The sequence below is a fragment of the Hylobates moloch genome, unplaced genomic scaffold, assembly GCF_009828535.3.
Source record: "Hylobates moloch isolate HMO894 unplaced genomic scaffold, HMol_V3 SCAFFOLD_1, whole genome shotgun sequence".
In the NCBI taxonomy this organism is placed as follows: domain Eukaryota; kingdom Metazoa; phylum Chordata; class Mammalia; order Primates; family Hylobatidae; genus Hylobates; species Hylobates moloch.
In genome coordinates, this window is record NW_026652276.1 from 101,946,162 (window position 1) to 101,967,968 (window position 21,807).

General features: G+C 50.9%; 2 protein-coding genes across 7 annotated transcripts in view; one reads left to right on the top strand and one right to left on the bottom strand.

The window, feature by feature from the left end:
- Positions 1–266: 266 nt before the first annotated feature.
- On the bottom strand, positions 267–17,598 carry MDH2 (malate dehydrogenase 2). 2 transcript variants are annotated; one of them, XM_032756294.2, is made up of 9 exons: positions 17,417–17,598; positions 11,836–12,004; positions 9,328–9,411; positions 8,743–8,852; positions 6,363–6,488; positions 3,256–3,333; positions 2,403–2,502; positions 1,890–2,041; positions 267–578 (listed from the first exon to the last, which is right to left on the bottom strand). In XM_032756294.2, exons 1-9 carry the CDS (start codon positions 17,480–17,482, stop codon positions 447–449), a joined length of 1,017 nt encoding a protein of 338 aa, XP_032612185.1. In that variant the 5' UTR covers positions 17,483–17,598; the 3' UTR covers positions 267–446. The 2 variants fall into 2 exon arrangements, with proteins under 2 accessions (XP_032612185.1, XP_058299865.1); XM_058443882.1 differs by lacking the exon at positions 11,836–12,004 and having other exon boundaries at positions 17,417–17,561.
- Positions 17,599–17,614: 16 nt separating this feature from the next.
- Positions 17,615–21,807, top strand: part of STYXL1 (serine/threonine/tyrosine interacting like 1) — a 54,866-nt gene continuing 50,673 nt past the window's right edge. For 4 of the 5 annotated variants that reach the window (XM_032756317.2, XM_032756328.2, XM_032756312.2 and 1 more), the window contains exon 1: positions 17,619–17,831. The gene's annotated coding sequence lies outside the window, so the exon portion shown is untranslated. Of the gene's footprint in view, positions 17,832–21,807 lie in introns of all 5 variants that reach the window. The other variant, XM_032756322.2, reaches the window with a different exon arrangement.

A 21,807-nucleotide genomic window follows, 5' to 3' on the forward strand; every position in this document is an offset into this window, starting at 1 on the left:
CACCCCCAGGAGGAATCAGGCCCGGGCGATGCAAGGGTGCCAACAGGAGGGGCGGGAGGAGCACGTACAGGTAAACTGTGAATACTGTGTCCAATTCCATAAATTAACAATTTAGACTTTCTTGAAGCTACTGATGAAAGCATCACGCTTCTGTCTAACAGTTAAACATCATCTAATTCTGATTGGTAATGAAGAGGTAGCAGACACTCTAAAGTTGGCTCTCACAGGGAAGAAAGCACAGCATTTACAGAAGGGACCTTGAAAAATAAAATCAAGGACGGCTTTTATTGATGTGCCCATAGAGTCACCCACAATTTGGAAGGGATGATGATGTGAATACAGTAATCATCACCGAAGCAAATTAAAATACAAAGTTTATCTGCAACGGCTTTGCAGTGACATGATGCCTTCATAAATTAAGGAAACTGGCCACCTGTCACAGCGGCTCACTTCAGCGTCTTCACGAAATCTTCCCCCTTCTTGATGGAGGCCTTCAGCTCGGGGATGGCATCCGAGATCATCTTCTCCTCAAAAGAGGAGACTTTGCCGACGCCCAGGTTCTTCTCAATGCCCTTTTTCTGAGGGAGATGGGAACATGTTAAAATGAAGTTTCCAGGAAAGTGCTTGTTAGAGAAACCCCGACCTGTCGCTCCATCAGCCCCGCCGAGGAGTCTGTCTATACATGCGGGTTCTGGGTGCCTTGCTGACCAGGTGGGTGGGACTGAGCTGCGGTCAGGAGTGCGAGGCTGAGTCAGGGTGCCAGGCAGGGGTCCCAGCACTGTGATTGTCTAGGCAGGTACCCTGAACAATGACTGACCTTCCAGCTGTGTTTCCTTAACTATAAAACAAGCACCATCCACCTTCCTGCACACAAGGACAATGCGGCAAGCACCTGGACGCCAGGCACTCAATCATCAGGAACACTTCACCGTATTCTCCCCAACAGAGCCTGTTTCTGGGTTCTTGTCTCTCCCCGCAAGTTGGTAAAGGACTGAAAACATTGTCACAGTCACCTGAATCAGGTGTCACTACGTAGGTAAATGTCTGACATTGGCAAAAACAACAGGCGTCTCTGCCACTGTCTCAACCTGCAGAAACTAAGCATGGTTTGTGTGGCAACAGCCTCAGTCCTCACCTCGACTCAATACCCTCCTACTGCCTCCCCTGGCTCGAGGGCCTGAGAACCAGGTGCGTCTCACCTGCAGGCCCTGCCATTCCACACACCTGCACCAACATGGGGACAGAACTACACCTTTGAGTGCCTGTCTCTCACCAAGGCCTGGGGCCATGGCTGAAGGATCTTTCTGTATTGGAGCATCTCTGAAAAAGGTCCTGGGGTGGCCCAGCGAGCCATATTACTTTCTGGCCACGTGATGAAGGCAACCACACATCTGCCTGATTTCTGCCCACAGGTGAGAAATGGAAACTCGGCTTGAGGGGGTATGAGTAAGACCTAAGGGTTTCTGTTTGCTGAAGACTCAAAGGCTATCTGGATGGGGGCATACTCTGGAAGAGGAATTGGGCCTGGCCGCCCCCGCAGTCAGAACAAGACGAACAAGGAGCGACAGGGAGGTGTTCAGGCGGGGTAGGGAGGCCTCCCTGGGCTGCCTGGAGATGGAGTGTCTTATCAGTCAATACTCCTGCAGCTGCTGGGCACCCGCTGTCAAACTGCAGGGAAGGAGACCCACTTGCTGGGAGGTTCACCCTTCACAGTCTGTGATCCCCCTAGCTCTTTTTTCTCAGGTGTGCGTCCACCCTTGAAAACAACAGCACTCGCCAGGCAGGCAAATGAGCTTACTGCACAAAGGGCCGGGGAGAGCTCCTGAGGCTTAAGCAGAGGGAACGCCCCCTTCTTTCACAGTCAGAAGGACCCACACCCGGATACGTACCCCAAGCAGCAGTGGTGTGGAGAAGTAGGTACATTCCGTTTCCTGTGACTTAACGAAGGAACATTCCACAACACCTTCCTTTCCGTTCATTGCATCCACAAGGGAGAAGACGAAGCGGGCGCCAGCATACGCCATGGAGAGGGTGGCAGAGCCTGGGGGGCACAGGCAGGTCAGCCTGGCTGGTGCCACAACCGTGATGCCCAGGTGAGCTGGCCCCGCCAGCCAAGACACCTTCACACCTTCCAGCCTGACAGTCGAGAATTTCAGTCAGCACCCCTGATTTCTTTTTACTTATACATGAATGGTGTGGAATTGGCTCTGCCACCCTCAAAAATGACTCTCAACCCCACAATGCAGGCCGAGCTGCCCTCACACAGGGATTTTCCACCAGGCAACTGCAAATCAACACTGAAAAGGATCGTCCATGCCCAGGGACAAGCAGCATTTCTCCCCAACCCTGAGCTCTCGCAGGGCCTCACTGGCACCCAGCCCCAGGGCTGCCTGAGACTCTACCTGCTCCAGCTTTAGCCTTGACCACCTCCGTGCCAGCCTCCTGGATCCGCCCGGTGAGTGCCGTCAGCTGGTCCTGGGGAAAGTCCACCTTGGGGGTGCACTGCAAGCCAAGCGGTGGGATCAGTGAGTGGCTTCCAGCCCACGACCCCAGACCCACTGCCTCCCACCCCCACTACTCCCGACCTCTCCTCTCCCTCCCATCACCAGAGCATGGGAAAGGTTTTCCGTAAAGAAGAAAAAGAAAACCTTTATAGAAAAATGACATGCTACTCTGGGCACACTGCCTATGGGGTAGCCCTGCTCCACAAGGAGCAGCAAAAAAATAATAATAAAAAGATTTTTAAAAAAAGATGAAGTCAAATCAACTCTGTTGGGAAGTGTGGTGAGTCCCCTACTCATTTGTTTTTTGAGGCCAGGGTCTGGCTCTGTAACCCAGGCTTGAGTGGTGCAGTGGTGCATCATAGCTCGCTGCAGCCTCAACCTCCCAGGCTCAAGCAATCCTCCCGCTTCGGCCTCCCAAATGCTGGGATTGCAGGTATGAGCCACTGTGTCCAGCCCTGGATTCATTTTTGAAAAAAGGACCTCGCCCGCTCCGGCCTAACCAGTAACCTGGTGAGGTTCCCAACAGTGGTTTTCCTTGCGTGCTGGAGCTGGGCCCTGAGCAGCTTCCACCCACATTCGCTCCAGGACTGACACCGCCCTGCAGCAGAGGGGCGGGGCTGCCTACAACGGGAGCCCTTCCAAAACCTGGCACATGGCCAGGCCTTTTCCAGTCTACAGGGATCACCTCAAAGCAGGGCCTGGTAAAGGGAATCCTGACCTCAAAGCCCCTCACGAGGTCACATGCGCGTACCTGAGAGATCAGAGGGATGATGGTCTTCCCGGCGTGGCCACCAATGACAGGGACGTTGACTCGAGCTGGATCCAAACCCTGGTGACCAAAGTATGAAGCTGGATAAGTTAACAAGCTCTTTCAGTACAAAACATGTCACAGCCGCCCACAGTCCCAACACTGGAAAAGCCCCCAGAACTCAGGGTGGAACACAGCCAGCTGGGAGGAGGCCCTGTCCAGCCCCTGCTGCGCTTGGATCTCCTGCCACGGTGCCCCAAAAGGCTGAGCATGAGCGCCAGCAGGTGCTGTGAGGGCTCGCTGCCATCTGGCGAGGCCACCACAAGTCCTTCCTTCAAAGTGAGCATTTGTGCCCACTGTGGATGGGCACGGGAGGATGCTGCCTCCTGTGGAGCCCCCCGCCACCCCCCGGGCCTGGCATCCTCTTTCCCAGAGCCGGCTCCACTCCCCATGCACAAGCCCAGACTCCTCCCTACACAGAACAATCCAAGTTCCCAGAACAATCCAAGTTCCCTTTTTTTCAGGCCCCACAGAACAAAATTCAAATCCATTCCAGGATACCCATGAGTGAGAAGTCTGGCACCTCAAACAGTGATTGGGACAGAAAGAATAAACTGACTCCTATGGCTCCAAACACCACAGTTCAAGGCCGCCTCATTTCTTAAACTGGAGGTACCACACCCCCAAGAATCTGTGAACCAGGTTTTTGTTTTGTTTTTTGAGATAGGGTCTCTATCCCCCAGGCTGGAGTGTAGTGGCACAATCTTGGCTGGCTGCAACCTCTGCCTCCTGGACTCAATGATCCTCCCACCTCAGCCTCTCAAGTAGCACACACCTCCACGCCCAACTTATGTTTTTTAAATGTTTTGTAGAGATGGGGTGTTGCCATGTTGCCCAGGCTGGTCCTGAACTCCCGGGCTGAAGCCATCCTCCTGTGTTGGCTTCCCAAAGTGCTGGGATTCCAGGCATGCACCACTGTGTCCGGCTGAACCAAGTATTTCTTAAAACAGACAATAACCTGGTGGGAGTAATGGTAGCAAGGGAACAGCCACCTGCCCCAATGGCCATGGCCACTGAAGAGCTCAGTCCTAGGTTAGGAAATAAGCTTGGTCTGGGAGAGGGAGGATCAGCCTCATGCACAGGAAAAGCAGGATCAGCTTCATGGAGCCGGGAGCCAAAGATCCGAGAGGCTTAGCTTAGTGGTGTGTAAGCACACACGTGCAGGCACTGCACGGTCACCAGGGACGCGGGGCTGAAGGGACGCAGCCCTGCTTTCCAGAGGCTTGCCCTCAAATACAAGACTCCTAGAAACGTATGTTCCAATGGTGCGTGCTAAGACAGGACAGGGCGGCTTTGCAGCAAAGGGGAATGTGGCATTGGCCTGGGAGGTCCTGGAGCCACGTTGAAAGGGAATATGGTGGGTAAGAGGATGAGGGAGGAACCAGCCATCGGAAGTTTAAGGATTGATATGCATTCTTGATATGATCCAGGAAATTTCCAGAATGTCAGGCAGCCAGGGGTAATGACAGTCCACTTCACTTTGGAGGTGGGGGACAGGGGATCTCCCAAGGGACAAGGTACCCTGTCCCCAACTCTTAACAGTGAAGCTTCAAGGCTGAGACAGGACTGCCTAACAGGACTTTCTGTGAGGACAGAGGAGCCATGGAGCATCTTAAATGTGGTTTGTGTGGCAGACGGATATAGTTTTAATGTTATTTAACCATAAATAGCCAAATGTAGCTAGTGGCAGCTATGGTGCAGGGCAGGACTAGGGCCTGGGGTGTGCCCAGCCCTGAGAGCCCACGAGAATGAACTCTGTTGCCTCCAGGACGCCAGGGGCTGCACCTCTGGAGGTGGGAGGTGGGACCCTGCCTGGTGTGTCCACTTCCAGACTGTGGCAATCCCGGGGGCCTCTGTACATACCTGCACTCACCTGCTCACTCAAACTCTTTTTTTTTTTTTTTTTTTTTTAAAAGAGACAGTGTCTTGCTCTGTCACCCAGGCTGGAGCACAGTGGTGCAATCACAGCTCATTGCAGTCTTGAACTCCCGGGTTCAAGCAACCGTCCCACCTCAGCCTCCCAAAGTGCTGGGATGACAGCCGTGAGCCACCGTGCCAGGCTTAAACTATCTCTTGGATTCAAGTGTCTCTCCCATTCCATGGAACTGTAAGGCCTGGGGCCATGCCTTTTGAAGCTCTGTGACCCCCACACCTGTAACAGAGTCCCAGTACCAGGCCCTCGGGTACGTGCTGCCATGTCTGTTACAGTGGGGCACCTCTAACTCCTCAGAAGCAGATGTGCCTGTCACTCGGGAGTAAAATGGAGGCTGAGGGTGCTGCGTGTGCACTTCCTACCACGCCGCACGTATAACCTCAAATCTGCCATCAGAACGAAAAGGCCTGAAGCTCAAGAGAAATACTTTTTGGGGCCAAAGGAAGTGGTTCCACTGGCTCCACAATGGAAGCAAGTCGAAAGCAGGCTGTGCAAAACACTAAGGACTCCAGGCCCGGCACTGGCACCAAACCAAGCCGAGCTCAAGCCACACCCAGTAGCTCAGTCTCGGTCCAGCAGCCCTAGGGTCAGGCACCTGGCCAGGCCTGGACTCTCCAGGGTGAGCTACCACAGGCAACCCAAAAAAGTCAGTGCCAGGGACCAGGGCCAACAACAATTCTGATGCCTCAGGACTTCTGGCACTTTCCTCAGTTCTTCATGTTTGCTAATTTTCCCACCCTTTATCTACTGGCCAGCAGGTAAATCCTTCCAGGACCAGTTTTCAGGGGCAAGGAGAAAGGGGAGGACTGGGGGAGCCCTGTCCAAGTCCAGCCACTGAGAAGCCCAGAGAAGGTGTGAACCCACAGTGCTCTTGGCGAGAAGGAAGACAGCGAGAGCCGGGAGACAGACACTGGCCAGAGTAGACGCCTGTTGGGCCGGGTGCCTGGAACCCACAGGAAACACAGGGGCTGCTTCCATCAAGAGCTCTAAAAACATTTAAAACCTCCAAGTGACAAGTGACCTGGGCATGCCCTCGTGTCTTCCACGCCCATAAATGAGCACGGGTGGTGGGAGAAGTTCAGAAAGGTCACCTGAGCAACACCCATACCGCGCTTACCTTCAGCTCTGCAACAAAGGTGTTGGCTCTGACGATGTCCAGGGTCGTCACGCCGAAGATCTTGTTGGGGTTGTACACTCCGTGCTTCTTGAAAACTTCTGCTGTGATGGGGATGGTGGAATTAACCTAGGACATCCAACAGACAGGCATGGCTTGCCCTGGGTTCCGAGAGCAGGGCCAAGCCACAGAAGGAAAAGGGCTTTTTGTCAGACCTTCCCAAAGATCTAACTAGTCCAAAGACACCACATTAAACTGCTCTGTCTGCTAACTGTACTGGCAAGCCATCCGCCACAAAGGAACAGGCCACACCATGTGAACAAAGAAACCCTTTACTGTAGAGGATGCTTCTTCCCTTGGTGGCCCTTCAGCTATCAACTGAAATGTGTGATGATGCCTCCATGGGTCACTTTCTGCTCGGCCAGGACTCACAGCTGCGGGGCCACTCCTGATGGGAGAGCAGTGCACAGCGGCTGTGTGCTCCAAAGAAGCAGGTCCACTGGCAGCTCGGTCACTCTGTGCTACGACCGTGGGCAGGTCACCCTAACTCCCCGGGACCCATTTTTTTCTTCTGTAAGTGGGGGAAATGATGACCTCATGAAGTCGTAAATACTAAATGACTTCACATGTCACCCAGGTCGCTGGAAGATGACATAACGGCCAGGTTTCTATTAGGCACTGGTTAGCTCCACAACAAAGGGAATAGCAGCTATTTGTGACCCACCACCCTGAGGAGGGCAAGCTTCTGGAGAAGGCAGGACCCTCAGAGGCCAGGAGCACGAGCTCTGCATGCCTGCTGGCATCCACGCCTCTCAGTGACATTATGGTCCCTGCCCCTTCACCCCAATCGATCCTCATCCTCAGACACCAGGACCCAGGCTCCGCCAAGAAGGAGCAGTGAGGGGGCTGCTGTTAAATGAGCACAAGGCCCTGCAGGTCAATCTGGGGAACCACGACCGCTCTCTCCGTGAGGGCGTGGCACTCAGCGTTTCTGAGAGTAAGCAGGTGCAAAAACCAGTGAGTGGGGCCTGGGGTGGCTGTGTGCGTCCGTGACTGTGTGAATGAGGAGATGGGGACAACGGGATCAGGAATGGAAATCCTGAGTAGAATGCAGATAGTCCCACCTTATCCATGGTTTCACTTTCTGCTGTGTTAATTACCAGCAGTCAACTGAGGTCTGAAATTATTACACGGAAAATTTCAGAAATAAAGAATTCATGGGTTTTAAACCGGCTGGGCGCAGTAGCTCATGCCTGTAATCCCAGCACTCTGGGAGGCCGAGGCGGGAGGATCACCTGAGGTTAGGTTGGTTGAGACCAGCGTCGCCAACATGGCAAAACCCTGTCTCTACTAAAAATACAAAAATTAGCTGGGCATAATGGTGTGCGCCTGTAATCCCAGCTACTCAGGAGGCTGAGGCAGGAGAATCGCTTGAACCTGGGAGGTTGCAGTGAACCAAGGTCGTGCCACTGCACTCTGGCCTGGGCGACAGAGCCAAAAAAAAAAAAAAACAACCACAAACAAACAAACAAAAACTGCATGCCATCCTGAGCAGCAAGATGAACTCTGGCTCCATCCCACCCAGGACAGGGGTCAACCCTTTGCCCAGCATACCCATGCGTCTACACCACCTGCCTGAGTCACTTAGGAGCCATTTTGGTTATCGGATCAGCTGTTGAGGGATCACAATGCTTGTGTTCCAGTAGGCTTATTTTACTTTACAATGGCCCCAAACTGCAAGAGTAGTGATGCTGGCAATTTGGAGAAACCAGAGAAGCCATTAAGTACTTCCCTTAAGCAAGAAGGCGAAAGTTCCTGACTAAAGGGAAAGAAATAACTTTTATTATAGTATCTTGTTATGATTGTTTTACTATTAGTTGTTGTTGTTAATCTCTTACTGTGCCTAGTTTATGAATTAACTTATCATATGTGCATGCCTAGGAAAACACATGGTATATACAGGGTTCAGTACTCTCCAGTTTCAGGCACCTACTGGGCTCTTGGAACGTACTTCTCCGGCTAAGTAGGAGCTACTGTGTCAAAAAGGGAATCAAGAGGCCACCACAATCACGGCTGAAAGGAGCCTTGAGAATGGACTTCTCTTCAGGTGGGGAAACTAAAGCAGAGAGAGACGTGGTCTGCCCACAGCACGAGGCTGGCTGTGACAACACTCATTCAGTTTATGCCAGAAGGAGTCCTTAGGAAATGCATGGACGGGCCTCTGCTTAGTGCACCCGACCTCTCCATTTCAGCCCCTTCATCTGTGTACCCCCCCATCCCCCCAGCACATCGGCAGCCTTTGCTGCAAATCGTGAGCTTTTCAAACACTGTCAGCACCTAAACACCTGCCACAGCTGCAAGAGCCGGGTGCTGCCACACTCACCGGATTGGCAATGACGCAGATCATGGCTTCCGGGCAGTGCTGGGCACAGGCAGCGGTCAGGGTGGCCACGATCGTGGCATTGGTGTTGAACAGGTCGTCCCGGGTCATGCCTGTAAATGATCCACTATGAGATGTTAACAGAGAACACCACAAATTTCCAGACAGGCGGCATGTGCTGAGCGCCAGCTGTTACAGGAAATTTAGCCACTCAAGGTCCCCGTTTCAAGTCAGTCTCTCTTGCAGGGTAAATGATCCAGCATGATGAGTGCCAGAAGCGAGGTCTGTGTGGGTGGATCAGGGGAGGACAACATCTGAGAAGGACCGTCGAGGTTTAATAAGAACCCCCAAGGTAGAGTGGGGCTGAGGAGAGGGAAGGGCATCTGTGCACAGAGGCACAGGGGAATGGCAAGACGACTTTGACCCCAGGCCAACAAACATATGTGATGTTTACCCCACAGGCAACGGGAGCTGGTGGCATTTTTCCTACAACAAAGCAACCAGATTAAATCCATTTTTAATAGAAAATGGGTTTAATCCCCACATCTTTACGTGGGGAGGTACCAGACAAGGCTTTCAAACACAAACCTGGCTTTCTGGGGACTCCGGCCGGAATAACTACCACATCACAACCTTTCAGGCAGTCAGGCAGCTGTTCAGGTCCGAGGTAGCCTGGAACAAATACCCCAAAAGAGAAATGTCACTGTTTCTGATTCAGAGAGGCCTGGAAAGTTCAGCCCTGGCCTTAAGGCCAACTAATGGCCTCGAGAAAGGCTAGAAGCCCTGCCTGTAACGTGACTTCCTTCTGTTGACGACTACTGCCCTGCGAGCTGACAATCCCCGTGGCAGGAACCTTCCCCGTCTACCCTGCTTTCCCCAGCCTCTCCTTGCCCAGGCCCCAGCTAGAATGGGTCAGCCCTCCAGGTTTCCACAAAAGTGAACTGAGCCACTGCTTGTTTTCATCCTACTCGTGAGCCCTGTAAGTCACTCTTGGCCTCCAGTTAGAATGAGAGGAGCTGCTCATTCCCCATCACCACCATCCTGATGAAAACTCTTTTTTTTTTTTTTTTGAGATGGAGTCTTGCTCTGTCACCCAGGCTAGAGTGCAGTGGTGCGATCTTGGCTTACTGTAACCTCCACCTCCTGGCTTCATGTGATTCTCCTGTTTCAGCCTCCTGAGTAGCTGGGATTACAGGCATGGACCACCACATTTGGCTAATTTTTGTATTTTTAGTAAAGAAGGGGTTTCACCAGGTTGGCAAGGCTGGTTTTGAACGCTTGAACTCAAGTGATCCACCCACCTTGGCCTCCTAAAGTACTGGGATTACAGGAGTAAGCCACTGTGCTGGCCCAAACTCCTTGATCAGAAGGCACTGAAGACCAGGAAAGAAAACGTCCTGTGCTGAAACACTCTAAATATCACTATTTCGTTTACTCCTATCATCTGAAGGAAAAAGTATGTTTTCAAAGATTTCAGGGAAATTTGCTACAATATCCAAAATCTGCTTTGATCTTGACTTTTTCCTTAATGCAGGAGCCTTCTTAACCTGAACATACAGCCCAAAAGAAAACGGGCAACCCATTCAGAGAACTCTGGAAGGTGCACGAACATAAAATTTGCCAGGCAGCCTCCCCAGCTGTTCACACCAACTTAAGACGCATGTAAACACCATCAGACAGTATAGCATATGCTGTCCGAGGGGGAAGAAATCAGAATCTTTCTGGACAGCAATTTGGAACTTTATAGTAAAAGCTCTGAAATATTCATACCTACTAATTCTGTGTTTAGAACTCTGAGACTTAAACAAAATGTAAAGATAAAGATACATACTGCAACTTATATTAATATATTTATATTTACAGAAGCAAACAGGAAACAGCCAATGGTCAATAGCAGAGCTATCATAAACGATAAATTACAGCTTTAAAAATAATTTTATCAAGAATTCAGGCTGGGCGCAGTCGCTCATGCCTGTAATCCCAGCACTTTGGGAGGCCGAAGTAGGTGGATCACTTGAGGTCAGGAGTTCTAGACCAGCCTGGCCAACGTGGTGAAACTCCATCTCTACTAAAAACACAAAAATTAGCCAGGCATGGTGGTGCACACCTGTGGTCCCAGCTACTCGGGAGGTTGAGGCAGGAGAATCACTTGAACCCAGGATGGGGAGGTTGTAGTAAGCCAAGTGCCACTGTATTCCATCTGGGAGACAGAGGAAGACACGGTCTCAAAAAAAAAAAAAAAAAAAAAAAAAGGAATTCAGTGACATGCAAAAATGTTGCTACATTGTGAAGGTTAAATAAGCAGCATTTATAAATATGTATATTTATGTTTTTGGTTTTTTTTTTTTTTTTGGAAACAGGGTCTCACTCTCTCACCTAGGCTGAAGTGCAGTGGTGCAATCAGGGCTCACTGTAGCCTCAACCTCCTGAGCTCAAGTAATCCTCCCACTTCAGCCTCCCAAGTAGCTGGGACCACAGGTGCGCACTATCACGCCCAGCTAATTTTTGTACTTTTTGTTGAGATGGGGTCTCGCCGTGTTGCCCAGGCTGGTCTTGAACTCCTGGACTCAAGCAATATTCCTGACTTGGCCTCCCAAAGTGCTGGGATTACAGGCATAAGCCACTGCACTGAGTTCAGTGAATCATTTCCCAGACAACATTTACTGAATATCTGACACTGCCTTCCACGGACGGGCAGGTTTCCCAAAGAGGCCGTGCTTTTGAGAAGCTGGCAAGATAACCCTGGGGTGGAGGGAAGGTGGCCTGCAGCTGAGAACACAACCTTACTGTCTGTCCCCAAATCCTCACCAGAGGTTGCTGACACGTCCCTCTTCCCCATCCTCACACTACTTTTCAAATTAGAAAAAGTAGAAAATGGGATGATTAGGCTACCTCACATTTCTTAAAGACACCGCTGTTTCAATTTTTATAGACTCAAGTCTAAAAGGGTGTAATCACTTGTAAAATTTAAATTTAAAACAAACGGAGAAACCCCGGTCTCTAAACATTTAGTTTCATCTAAGAATCTTACTCAAAACTCGGATCCTGGCCTACTGGGGACAGGAAGCAAGTCTCCAGGGTCAGTGCGCCCAGTACCTTTCACAGCGGCTTTGGTCTCGATGTGGCTCAGATCTGCGGCCACTCCGGGTGTGTGCGCGATATCATAGAGGGTCAGGCGGCTCACCAAGGGGCTGTTCTTCAGGAGAAGTGAAAGTGGCTGCCCGATGCCTCCAGAGGCCCCTAGCACAGCTACTTTAGCATTGTTCTAAAAAGAGGCACAGAGAAAGGACTCTCAGGATGAAATGAGCATGAGAAGGATTCACATGGTATCCTGTAAAAAATATTGCACTGGGCCTCTTTTTACTGCAGTTGCCAAAGCAAGATACAATCATTGTATTTGTATCAGTCTCATTCTGGAAGAATTCAGGACCTTCATTCCAAAGGTCCACTTTCAAATGGGGAGAATTTATGTCTGTAGAGGCTGTGATACTCAGGGTACTTCAAAACCCTCCCGAAAGATGAAGAACAAGCTGGACTCTGTCAGGCAGCTGGACTGGTAACAGCAGCCTTACCTTCAACCTGCAGCTTTATAAACTATAAACACACACTGAGTGCCTAGCAACAGGCCCTCCCGGTAACTGAGGTTGCAGGAAGAACCCTGCTGGCTCTGTAGGAGACAGGTAATGAGATGCATTAGGAGTGGAGAGAACACTGTCACAGAAGCCCCTTGTGCAAGAGGGCAGACGGGGGTGCGGCAATCAACTCCCTGCAGGGGTGGGGAATCAGGGAAGATTCATCCAGGCAGCAAACTTGTGGCTGGAGCCTCAGGCAGGATGAGGAGCTGCCTAACAAGAGGTGGAAGGGGTTACGTACATTGCTAAAGGCTCCAACCCTCCTAGGTGAGTCAGATCTGACATCTCGGGCTCTAGTATCTCACACTGGTTCTCCAGCCTAGGTGTGTATCAGAGCCACCTGCTGAGCTAATGAAGCCCACCCAGGACTAGGCTCCTGGAAGCGGGATGGGGCTTAGGCCTTGGCATTTTTGCCATTTTCCCCAGATGATTTTGATACCAGTTTGAGAATCACTGTTTCATACCAGGCTACTCAGAAGAACAGGCAGCAAAGTAGCAGCTGGCCCTGGGCATTTCAGCTTGGAACAATTAGGAAAGTGATGGGGTGAAAGTGACCCGGCCCCGCACTCGGCAATCACTCCTGTTATTCGAAGGCACTCTTCCCCTCTAGGTCTCACTCAAGGTCTGACCAAAATTCCAGCCACACCCAGGGAGCTTGTTTCTGATCTAAACTCACAAATGAGAAACAGAGCCGATTCCTGGCAGGCAGGCAGGCAGGCAGCTGCCAGTGAGGGAAGAGGCAAACAAAGTGGCAGACAACAGGAGCTCTTGGCACCGTGTGTGGTTATCTGGGGCCTGACAGCATCACTGCACAGTCTTCTACAGTAGCTGAGGCCAGCTAATAACAGGCTTTGGTTGTCAGAAACCAAAACCAAACAAACCGAAATCCGAGCTTACACAGTGGGTTTCTGCTCAGGAAATTAAACTATGGAAACATACACAACCAACATTTGAATTCAAACAGGTTTTTGAGTTTCAAGTTGGTGCTTTAAAGGTGAACCCCTGGCTGCCTGGAAACTTGAAACTGTCAGACCCGCTCAGAACCTGAGGTCGGGCAGCCTCACCCACTTCTGGATCTTCAACTCTCACTCCCACATCTTGTGTGAGTCTTAGGGACTCCCAAATCCCAGCTCCGCATTCCCAGTTCTGTTAGGCGTTCCATGGGTTCCACAAACCCAACTGTCCATTTATCCTGCCCCCCTCCCTCCATCCCTGGTCCCAAATGGCACTTGTGTTCACTAAACGTAAACTTCTAGAACCATCTTCTGCCACTTCCTTCTTATCAGAGACATCAAGTCAGGACATGAAGAACTTGGCAGCTCAACCACCCTCCTGACCCGCTCCTCTTCATTCTATTCCATTATCTAACTTAGGTACTAGCAACACCTCCAAAGCATGCTTTCCCAAAATCAAAGTCTTAATCATTTCACTCTCGTGCTCAAGCTGGCATGGTGGTATGCACCTGTAGTCCCAGCTACTCAGAAGGCTGAGGTGGGAGGATCACTTGAGTCCAGGAGTTGAGGCTGCCATGAGCCATGATGGCGCCATTGCATTCCAGCCTGGGAAACAGAGCAAGATTCCATCTCTTTAAAAAAATATCTTCTGGGCTGGGCGTGGTGGCTCACACCTGTAATCCCAGCACTCTGAGAGGCCGAGGTGGATCACCTTAAGTCAGGAGTTCGAGACCAGCTTGGCCAATATGGCAAAACCCCATCTCTACTAATAATAAAAAAAATTAGCCGGGCATGGTGGCGCGCACCAGTAATCCTAGCTACTCAGAAGGCTGAGACAGGAGAATCGCTTGAACCCAGGAGGAGATCACACCACTGCAGTCCAGCCTGGGTGACAGAGCAACAGTCTATCTCAAAAAAAAAAAAGAAAAAAAAATCTTTCAAAGCTTTCATGCCTCCATCATTCAGCCAGGGCAGTGGTTCCACAGGGGAGTGGCCAAGACAATCCCAGCAGGGTGCAGGATGAAACTGCTGCAATGAGTGTATCTTTTTTTTTTTTGACATAGGGTCTCCCTCTCTCGCCCAGGCTGGAGTGCAGTGGTACGATCTTGGCTCACTGCAACCTCTGCCTTTTCGGTTCAAGCCATCCTCCCCTGTAGCTGGGACTACAGGTACACACCACTTATTTTGTAGAAATGAGGTTTTGCCACACTGCCCAGGATGGTCTCAAACTTCTGAGCTCAAGTGATTCTCCCACCACAGCCTCCCAAAGTGCTGGGATTACAGGCATAAACTACCACGCCCAGACTGTCTCTATCTTTATCTAATCAAGAATTAATCTCTACCAAGAAATGGACCGACCTGCGCCCTCACTAGGGTGCTTAAATGGATTGGTCCCATGTGTACATAAGGTGAACACCACATGGGGGAGGGAGGGGAAGATTGCCTCACTGGTTTCTTTGCTTTCACTTTGTCAAGGTGATGTCACTGTATATTACAGGATGTTATCAACTTAATTTTTATAAAACCACGATCCTTAAGTCATATAATCTTTACCATGCTTTGCAATGAGATGAAAATCTTTGGTGGCCCGGAGGTTAGATCATGATCTCCTTGTCAAAGAGCTGTCTTCCAGACCCACTGACCTTTGCTGGGTGGCAGAGTGGCTATCAACAGCACACTGCTTGGCAACTGTGTTGAAAACGGACATACGGTAACACTGCCTTCATTGATAAGTTTTAACACTTTATTATGTGTTATGGTTTTTTAAAAAATTTCTACTTGAGTTCATATTGTAATGTATATATTAGTACATATATCTATAAGTAAATACATTGGGGCTATGTACTTCCTACACTTTTACTGTTAAAGATACAGGATCCAGCTAGGCGTGGTGGCTCACGCCTGTAATCCCAGCACTTTGGGAGGCTGAGACAGGCGCATCACCTGAGGTCGGGAGTTTGAGACCAGCCTGACCAACATGGAGAAACCCTGTCTCTACTAAAAATACAAAATTAGCCAGGCATGGTGATGCATGCCTGTAATCCCAGCTACTCGGGAGGCTGAGGCAGGAGAATCGCTCCAACCTGGGAGGTGAAGGCTGCAGTGAGCCGAGATGGCGCCACTGCACTCCAGCCTGGGCAACAGAGTGAGACTCTGTCGGGTCCATGCTGGCCAACATGGTGAAACCCCATCTCTACTAAAAACACAAAAATTAGCTGGGTGTGGTGGTGTGCGCCTGTAGTCCCAGCTACTCGGGAGGCTGAGGCAAGAGAATCGCTCCAACCTGGGAGGTGGAGGCTGCAGTGAGCCGAGATCGCGCCACTGCACTCCAGCCTGGTGACAGAGCAAGATGCTGCCTCAAAAAGAAAAAAAAGTAAATAAAATTGGTACCCTCTTCCCTAACACAAGCACCCTACAATCCCCATTTTTCTTGCATGTTCATCACTATTTTGATACTTTATAATGAGTGGGGCAATAAAATATCTAGTAATTTCCGTGAGAGCAGAGACTTCTGTTTTGTTCACCGCTGTATTTCCAGTACCTAGCTCAATTAATATGTCGAATATCTGAAGGTCCTACCAAAACTCAGCCTCTCCCTGGACACCCCTGTCCTACGTTTGGTCGGCTGCCCCTCCCCCACACCTCATCTCCTCCTAAGTTGACTCATTCCCTAAGACCTTCATCGCCTCCACCTAAGTTTACTCATTCCCTAAGACCTTCATCGCCTCCACCTGTCCTAAGTTTACTCATTCTCTAACACCTTCATCGCCTCCACCTGTCCTAAGTTTACTCATTCTCTAAGACCTTCATCGCCTCCACCTGTCCTAAGTTTACTCATTCTCTAAGACCTTCATCGCCTCCACCTGTCCTAAGTTTACTCATTTCTGTCCCATCTCAAGTGCCACTTCTCACTTATGTTGGTATCCCCTGCAGCACCCAGCATAGTTGTTGGCAAGCACAGGTACTTAATGTACTTATCTGTATACAGCTGGGCCACCACTTTACCATAGCGCAAAAGCATTTGGTACATTCAACTTACGATGGGGTTGCCTGTGGGAACTCATTGCAAGTCGAAAATACACAAAGTTAAACTCGCCTTTTGACTTAGGATATTACCAACTTGCGATGGGTATGGGAAGTAGCCATCAATCCAGGAGCATTTGTATTTATTTTTCAAATGAACTGGATGTACAGGAAGCTGGAGGAGAGAACTTCAACGATAAATTTGGATTCCCCTTTAAAATTACCTCCCTCTTGGGCGTCGTAATTAAAAGGCAATGCGGGCACCTCCTGGGTTCTCAAAATTCGGTTTAATTAGATTCACTTGGTAAAAATGCGGAAACCCCGTCTTAAGCTTCTTCAATGAGCCCAGGCCTCTGTTTTTTATTCGCTTTCTGGTGATTCTGACACACAGCAGAGTTTAAGAACCACCATTCTAGAACATGGCTAAAAATAGCCTAGGCTTAAGTGGTCGCGGGCCAAGTCAAGCACTGTTAAGACACCTGGCGGCAGGCTCGGTCCGCTCACAGCAGGAGAGATCCTCCAAAAAGGTTAAGAGGAAGCCGTCTTCAGGTCAGAAGCGCTGAATGCTAATCCTCTGGCCAAATGACTGTGTAACTCTGGCCCAGTTCTCTAGCCTCGGTTTGTCCATACTATGGAATTAGGAAGTATATGATTTCTTTTATTGACGCACAACTCACACGGATGCTGCAAGGAGATTAGCTACGTCAAACCAATGGAAAGCTGCAGAAAAAAACGTAAGTTTACTTTCAGATGCAGAGCCCTGGTTTCCCAACCTTGAAGCCGTGCAAGCCGAGAGCAGGTCCTCTAGGAGCCTGGGAGACCTGGGGGAGCCCTGCCAAATGGACCGGCCCTGGAGCGGGACTACCTCGCCCCCTTCTCCCCAGCTTTCTCCCCCGCACCTCCAGGCCAGTGTCAGGGCCTGCCCCGGGGGCCACAGTCTCCAGCCTGTGCCGGGCAGCCCTGCGGTCCAGGCTGGCCTGGAGAGGTTCAGAGCTGCCCGCGAACCGGGGACGCACGTGGCCCGGGCCGGGGGGCCTCCGCCTGCAGGCCGCCCCTCGTCGGGCCTACCTGGGCCGAGGTGCTGAAGCTGCGGCGGAGAGCAGCGCTGGCAGGCCGGGCGAGGGCTGAGAGCATGGCTGGAGCGGGAGGGGCGCCGACTGGCAGGCACCGGAGCTGGTGACGGGGAAGTGACTCCAACGACCTCCACACTGCGCAGCGCCTGCTCCGTGGGGCCTCGCGAGAGTGACCGGACTTCCGTTCGCGCTCGCCTCCGGGATCTCGTGAGATCACGGCCACTTCCGGGAGTCGGAAAGGAAGGCTCCGGGAGGCGCCTGACTATCCCGGTGCTTGGCTGTGTTCTAGCGTGGCCGTCTGTGTGACCGGTGGGGGACCTGCAGTCGGAGTGGGAGGGACAGTCTGCACCCAAGAGGTAGAAGAGGACGGGCTTTAGGCTGGAAGCGCCTTAGAGGAGCCATTTTTCCAGGTGGGGCCCCAGGCAGAGGCTCCGACAGGGAGCCTGGCCGTAGTCGCGCAGCTGGGGAGGTGGAGTGCGTCCCAGACCCGAGCCCCCGACTTCAGCCAAACCCATCCCTTCCGCCCTTGGAGGCCAGAGGGGACTCTGAGCTCCGGAAAGGCAGGGTCAGGGAGGCTGAGAGTCCTTGGGCGGGGTGGGTGGAAGGGGCCATCTCCTCAGATCCAGGCCGTCGTTTCCCAAGTTGCAGAGACCCTTGGGTTCAGGTTTAGTGACGCCACTGTTGGTAATGGCGATCTCCAGCCCTGCGAGCTTTAGAGGACCACTATTATTTGTTCCGGATGAGCAAATAGGTTGTAGGGACAACTTCCGTGGTCATACAGTTCCTACCTTTTCTCGCCTGCCCGGCAGTGCTCTGACGGTCCCACTGTTTGTGCTTTACAAATAAAGACCCTGTGGCTGAGGCCAAGTGGATTTGCAGAGTTTACGCAGACAGTCGAGTAGAATTCCTTGCTCACGATGAGTTTGTCACTTAAATGTATGTATTTATTTATTTGAGACGGCGTCTCACTCTGTAGCCCAGGCTGGAGTGCAGTGGCGCGATCTCCGCGCACTGCAACCTCGTCCTCCCGGGCTCAAGCGATTGTCCTGCCTCACCCTCCTAAATAGCCGGGACTACAGGCGTGCGCCACCACGCCCGGCTAATTTTTATATTTTTAGTAGAGACGGGGTTTCACCATGTTGGCCAGGCTGGTCTCAAACTCCTTACCTCAGGTGATCCGCCCGCCTGTGCCTCCCAAAGTGCTGAGATGACAGGCGTGAGCCACCGCGCCTGACCTAAAGCTGTAAATTAGGAGCTTTATTTTTCACCCCTCTATTTTCTGGGCATACAGAGATTTCTCAGACACAGTCCTTGCCCTGAAAAAGTTTCACAGTCGAGTGGAGCCCATAGATGTGCCACAGGTTGCCACCCTGATAGAGGAATGTGTAAATCCAGGGGGAACCAATGACTAAGGCAGCCTGGGGACAGTGGTTGGGAAAACAGGAGTGGCAATAACAGCAGAAAGGCTAAAGAAGGTATCAATACGGCCGGGCGCGGTGGCTCAAGCCTGTAATCAGAGCACTTTGGGAGGCTGAGGTGGGTGGATCACCTGAGGTCGGGAGTTCGAGACCAGCCTGACCAACATGGAGAAACCCAGTCTCTACTAAAAATACAAAAAAATTAGCTGGGCGTGGTGGCCCACACCTGTAATCCCAGCTACTCGGGAGGCTGAAGCAGGAGAATCACTTGAACCCGGGAGGCAGAGGCCAAGATCATGCCAATGCACTCCAGCCTGGGCAAAAAGAGCGAAACTCTGTCTTGGAAAAAAAAAAAAAAAAAGGTATCAATACAAGAGAGTTCATGGCGACTGCTGTACTCTCCTTCCCCTCTTCCACTTCTTTATTGAACTGCTAAGATATGCCAGCCTGGCTGGGGTCAGTGGCTCACGCCTATAATCCCAACATAGCAAGACCCAATCTCTATATTTCATTTTTAAAAGAAAATTTTTCGAAAAAGACATGCCACCCCAATTTGGGAGCTGAGTATTCAATCGTGAACAGGCTCTACGCATTCTTTGCCTTCAGGGAGCTCAGAGTCTAGTGGGAGAGACAAATTGCAAGCAGCACAAATGAACAACAATAGAAGTGTGAAGTGCTGTGGGGATGCAGAGGAGGTACATTTAACCCAGGATTGGGATGGGGGTAGGCGCTGTGTGAGAGAGGACCTTCCAAAGCTGAGATGTGGCCAGATATGGTGGGTCATGCCTGTAATCCCAGCACTTTGGGAGGCCAAGGCGGAAGGATCGCTTGAGGCCAGAAGTGTGAGACTAACCTGGGCAACATAGTGAGACCCCCATCTCTATAGATAGATAGATTGATTGATTTTTTAAAATTTTTATTTATTTATTTTTGAGACAGTCTCACTCTGTCCTCCAGGCTGGAGTGCAGTGGCGCAATCTTGGCTCACTGCAACCTCTGCCTCCCAGGTTCAAGTGGTTCTCCTGCCTCATTCTCCTGAGTAGCTGGGATTAGCGCACCACCACACCTGGCTAATTTTTTGTATTTTTAGTAGAGACGGGGTTTCACCATGTTGATCAAGCTGGTCTCGAACTCCTGACCTCGTGATCCACCCGCCTCGGCCTCCCAAAGTGCTGAGATTACAGGTGTGAGCCACCGCGCCCAGCCTGATATATATTTTTAAAATTAAAAAACAAAAACACCCCCAGGCAAGGTGGCTCATGCCTGTAATCCCAGCACTTTGGGAGGCTGAGGCGGGCGGATCACTTGAGGCCAGGAGTTCATGACCAGCCTGGCTAACGTGGTGAAACCCCATCTCTACTAAAAATGCAAAAATTAGCCCAGCGTGGTGGTGTACACCTGTAGCCCCAACTACTCCGGAGGCTGAGGCAGGAGAATCGCTTGAACCTGAGAGGTGGAGGAAGGTTGCAGTGAGCTGAGATAACCCCACTGTACTCCAGCTTGGGCGACAAAGAAAGACTCTGTCTCAAAAAAAAAAAAAAAAAGCCAGGTGTGGTGGCTTACGCCTGTAATCCCAGCACTTTGGGAGGTCGAGGTGGGCAGATCACCTGAGGTCAGGAGTTTGAGACCAGACTGGCCAATGTGGCAAAACCCCATGCCGGGTGTGGTGGTGTGTGCCTGTAGTCCCAGCTACTCGGGAGGCTGAGGCAGGAGAATCCCTTGAACCCAGGAGGTGGAGGTTGCTGTGAGCCAAGATTGTGCCATTGTACTCCATCCTGGGTGATAAGAGCTAAACTCTGTCTCAAAAGCGCGCGCACACACACACACACACACACACACAGCCATTGTACTCCATCCTGGGTGATAAGAGCTAAACTCTGTCTCAAAAGCGCGCGCACACACACACACACACACACACACACACACACACACACACACACACACACACACACACAAAGCAGATAAGCTGAGACATGCTGGAAGAGTAGGTGTTTCTCAATGGAACATTCAACTCCAGAGGAGGGAAAGATCCCTTGCCTTGGAATCAGAATTCTCAAAGGAGGGGCACTAGGGCCTGGGCATTTAACAATGGGAAATGTTTAGACAGGAAAGGGGGAGAAAAAAGGCCAAATAAAATCGTAGAGGGAAAAAACATAGGCCAGTATTCAGGGGACAGTGAATAGATCATTTATTTTAGAGTGGGGACATTAGGGCAAGCAGTGTCCTTTATCTTATCACCGACTGCATCCTCTGGTAATTATTTACTCCTCTGTCTTGTCATTAGAACTGAGAGCACCTCAGAGCCAGGTACTAAGTCTTGCCAGGTACTAAGTCTTTCATCTGTTTTTTTTTGTCCAACATGCGACTGGGCTGAAAGGGCCTCAGTGAATTTGTGGAGAGTTGAGTGGTTTTAGGTACAGCTGGAAACAGCAGGTTGGGAAAAACTAGATTGTGCCGGTCCCGTGAATGTTAGCTGAGAAGTTTGTATTTCATTTCTTGGGAAGCAAGTGTTTATCAAAGCTTATTTATTTGAGATGGAGCTTCACTCTGTTGCCCAGGCTGGAGTGCAGTGGCGTGATCTTGGCTCACTGCAACCTCCACCTGCAGCTTCACGCAGTTCTCCTGCCTCAGCCTCCCGAGTAGCTGGGATTACAGGCATGTACCACCACACCTGGCTAATTTTTGTATTTTTAGCAGAGACAGGGATTTGTCATGTTGGCCAGGCTGGTCTCAAACTCCTAACCTCAAGTGATCTGCCCGAGTCAGCCTCTCAAAGTGCTGGGATTATAGGCATGAGCCACTGCACCCGGCCAATCAGGCTTTTGTGGCACCGCCAGAACTGTGTTTGAGAAAGATTAGACTGACCTTGCATGCTAAGAATTCCCAGGAAAAAAAATGGAGGGCAGGGAGATTGTTTAGGAATCTATTTTATGGATGACAAAGGTCTGAATTACGGTGGTGGCCATAG

Coding starts and splice junctions, on each gene's coding strand:
- MDH2 (XM_032756294.2), bottom strand. CDS start 17,482: ATGCTCTCAGCCCTCGCCCGGCCTGCCAGCGCTGCTCTCCGCCGCAGC. Junction 3,334..6,362: donor CCTTTGTTGCAGAGCTGAAG/GTAAGCGCGGTA, acceptor TTTGGTCACCAG/GGTTTGGATCCAGCTCGAGT. Junction 2,042..2,402: donor CAAGGCTAAAGCTGGAGCAG/GTAGAGTCTCAG, acceptor TGTGCCCCCCAG/GCTCTGCCACCCTCTCCATG.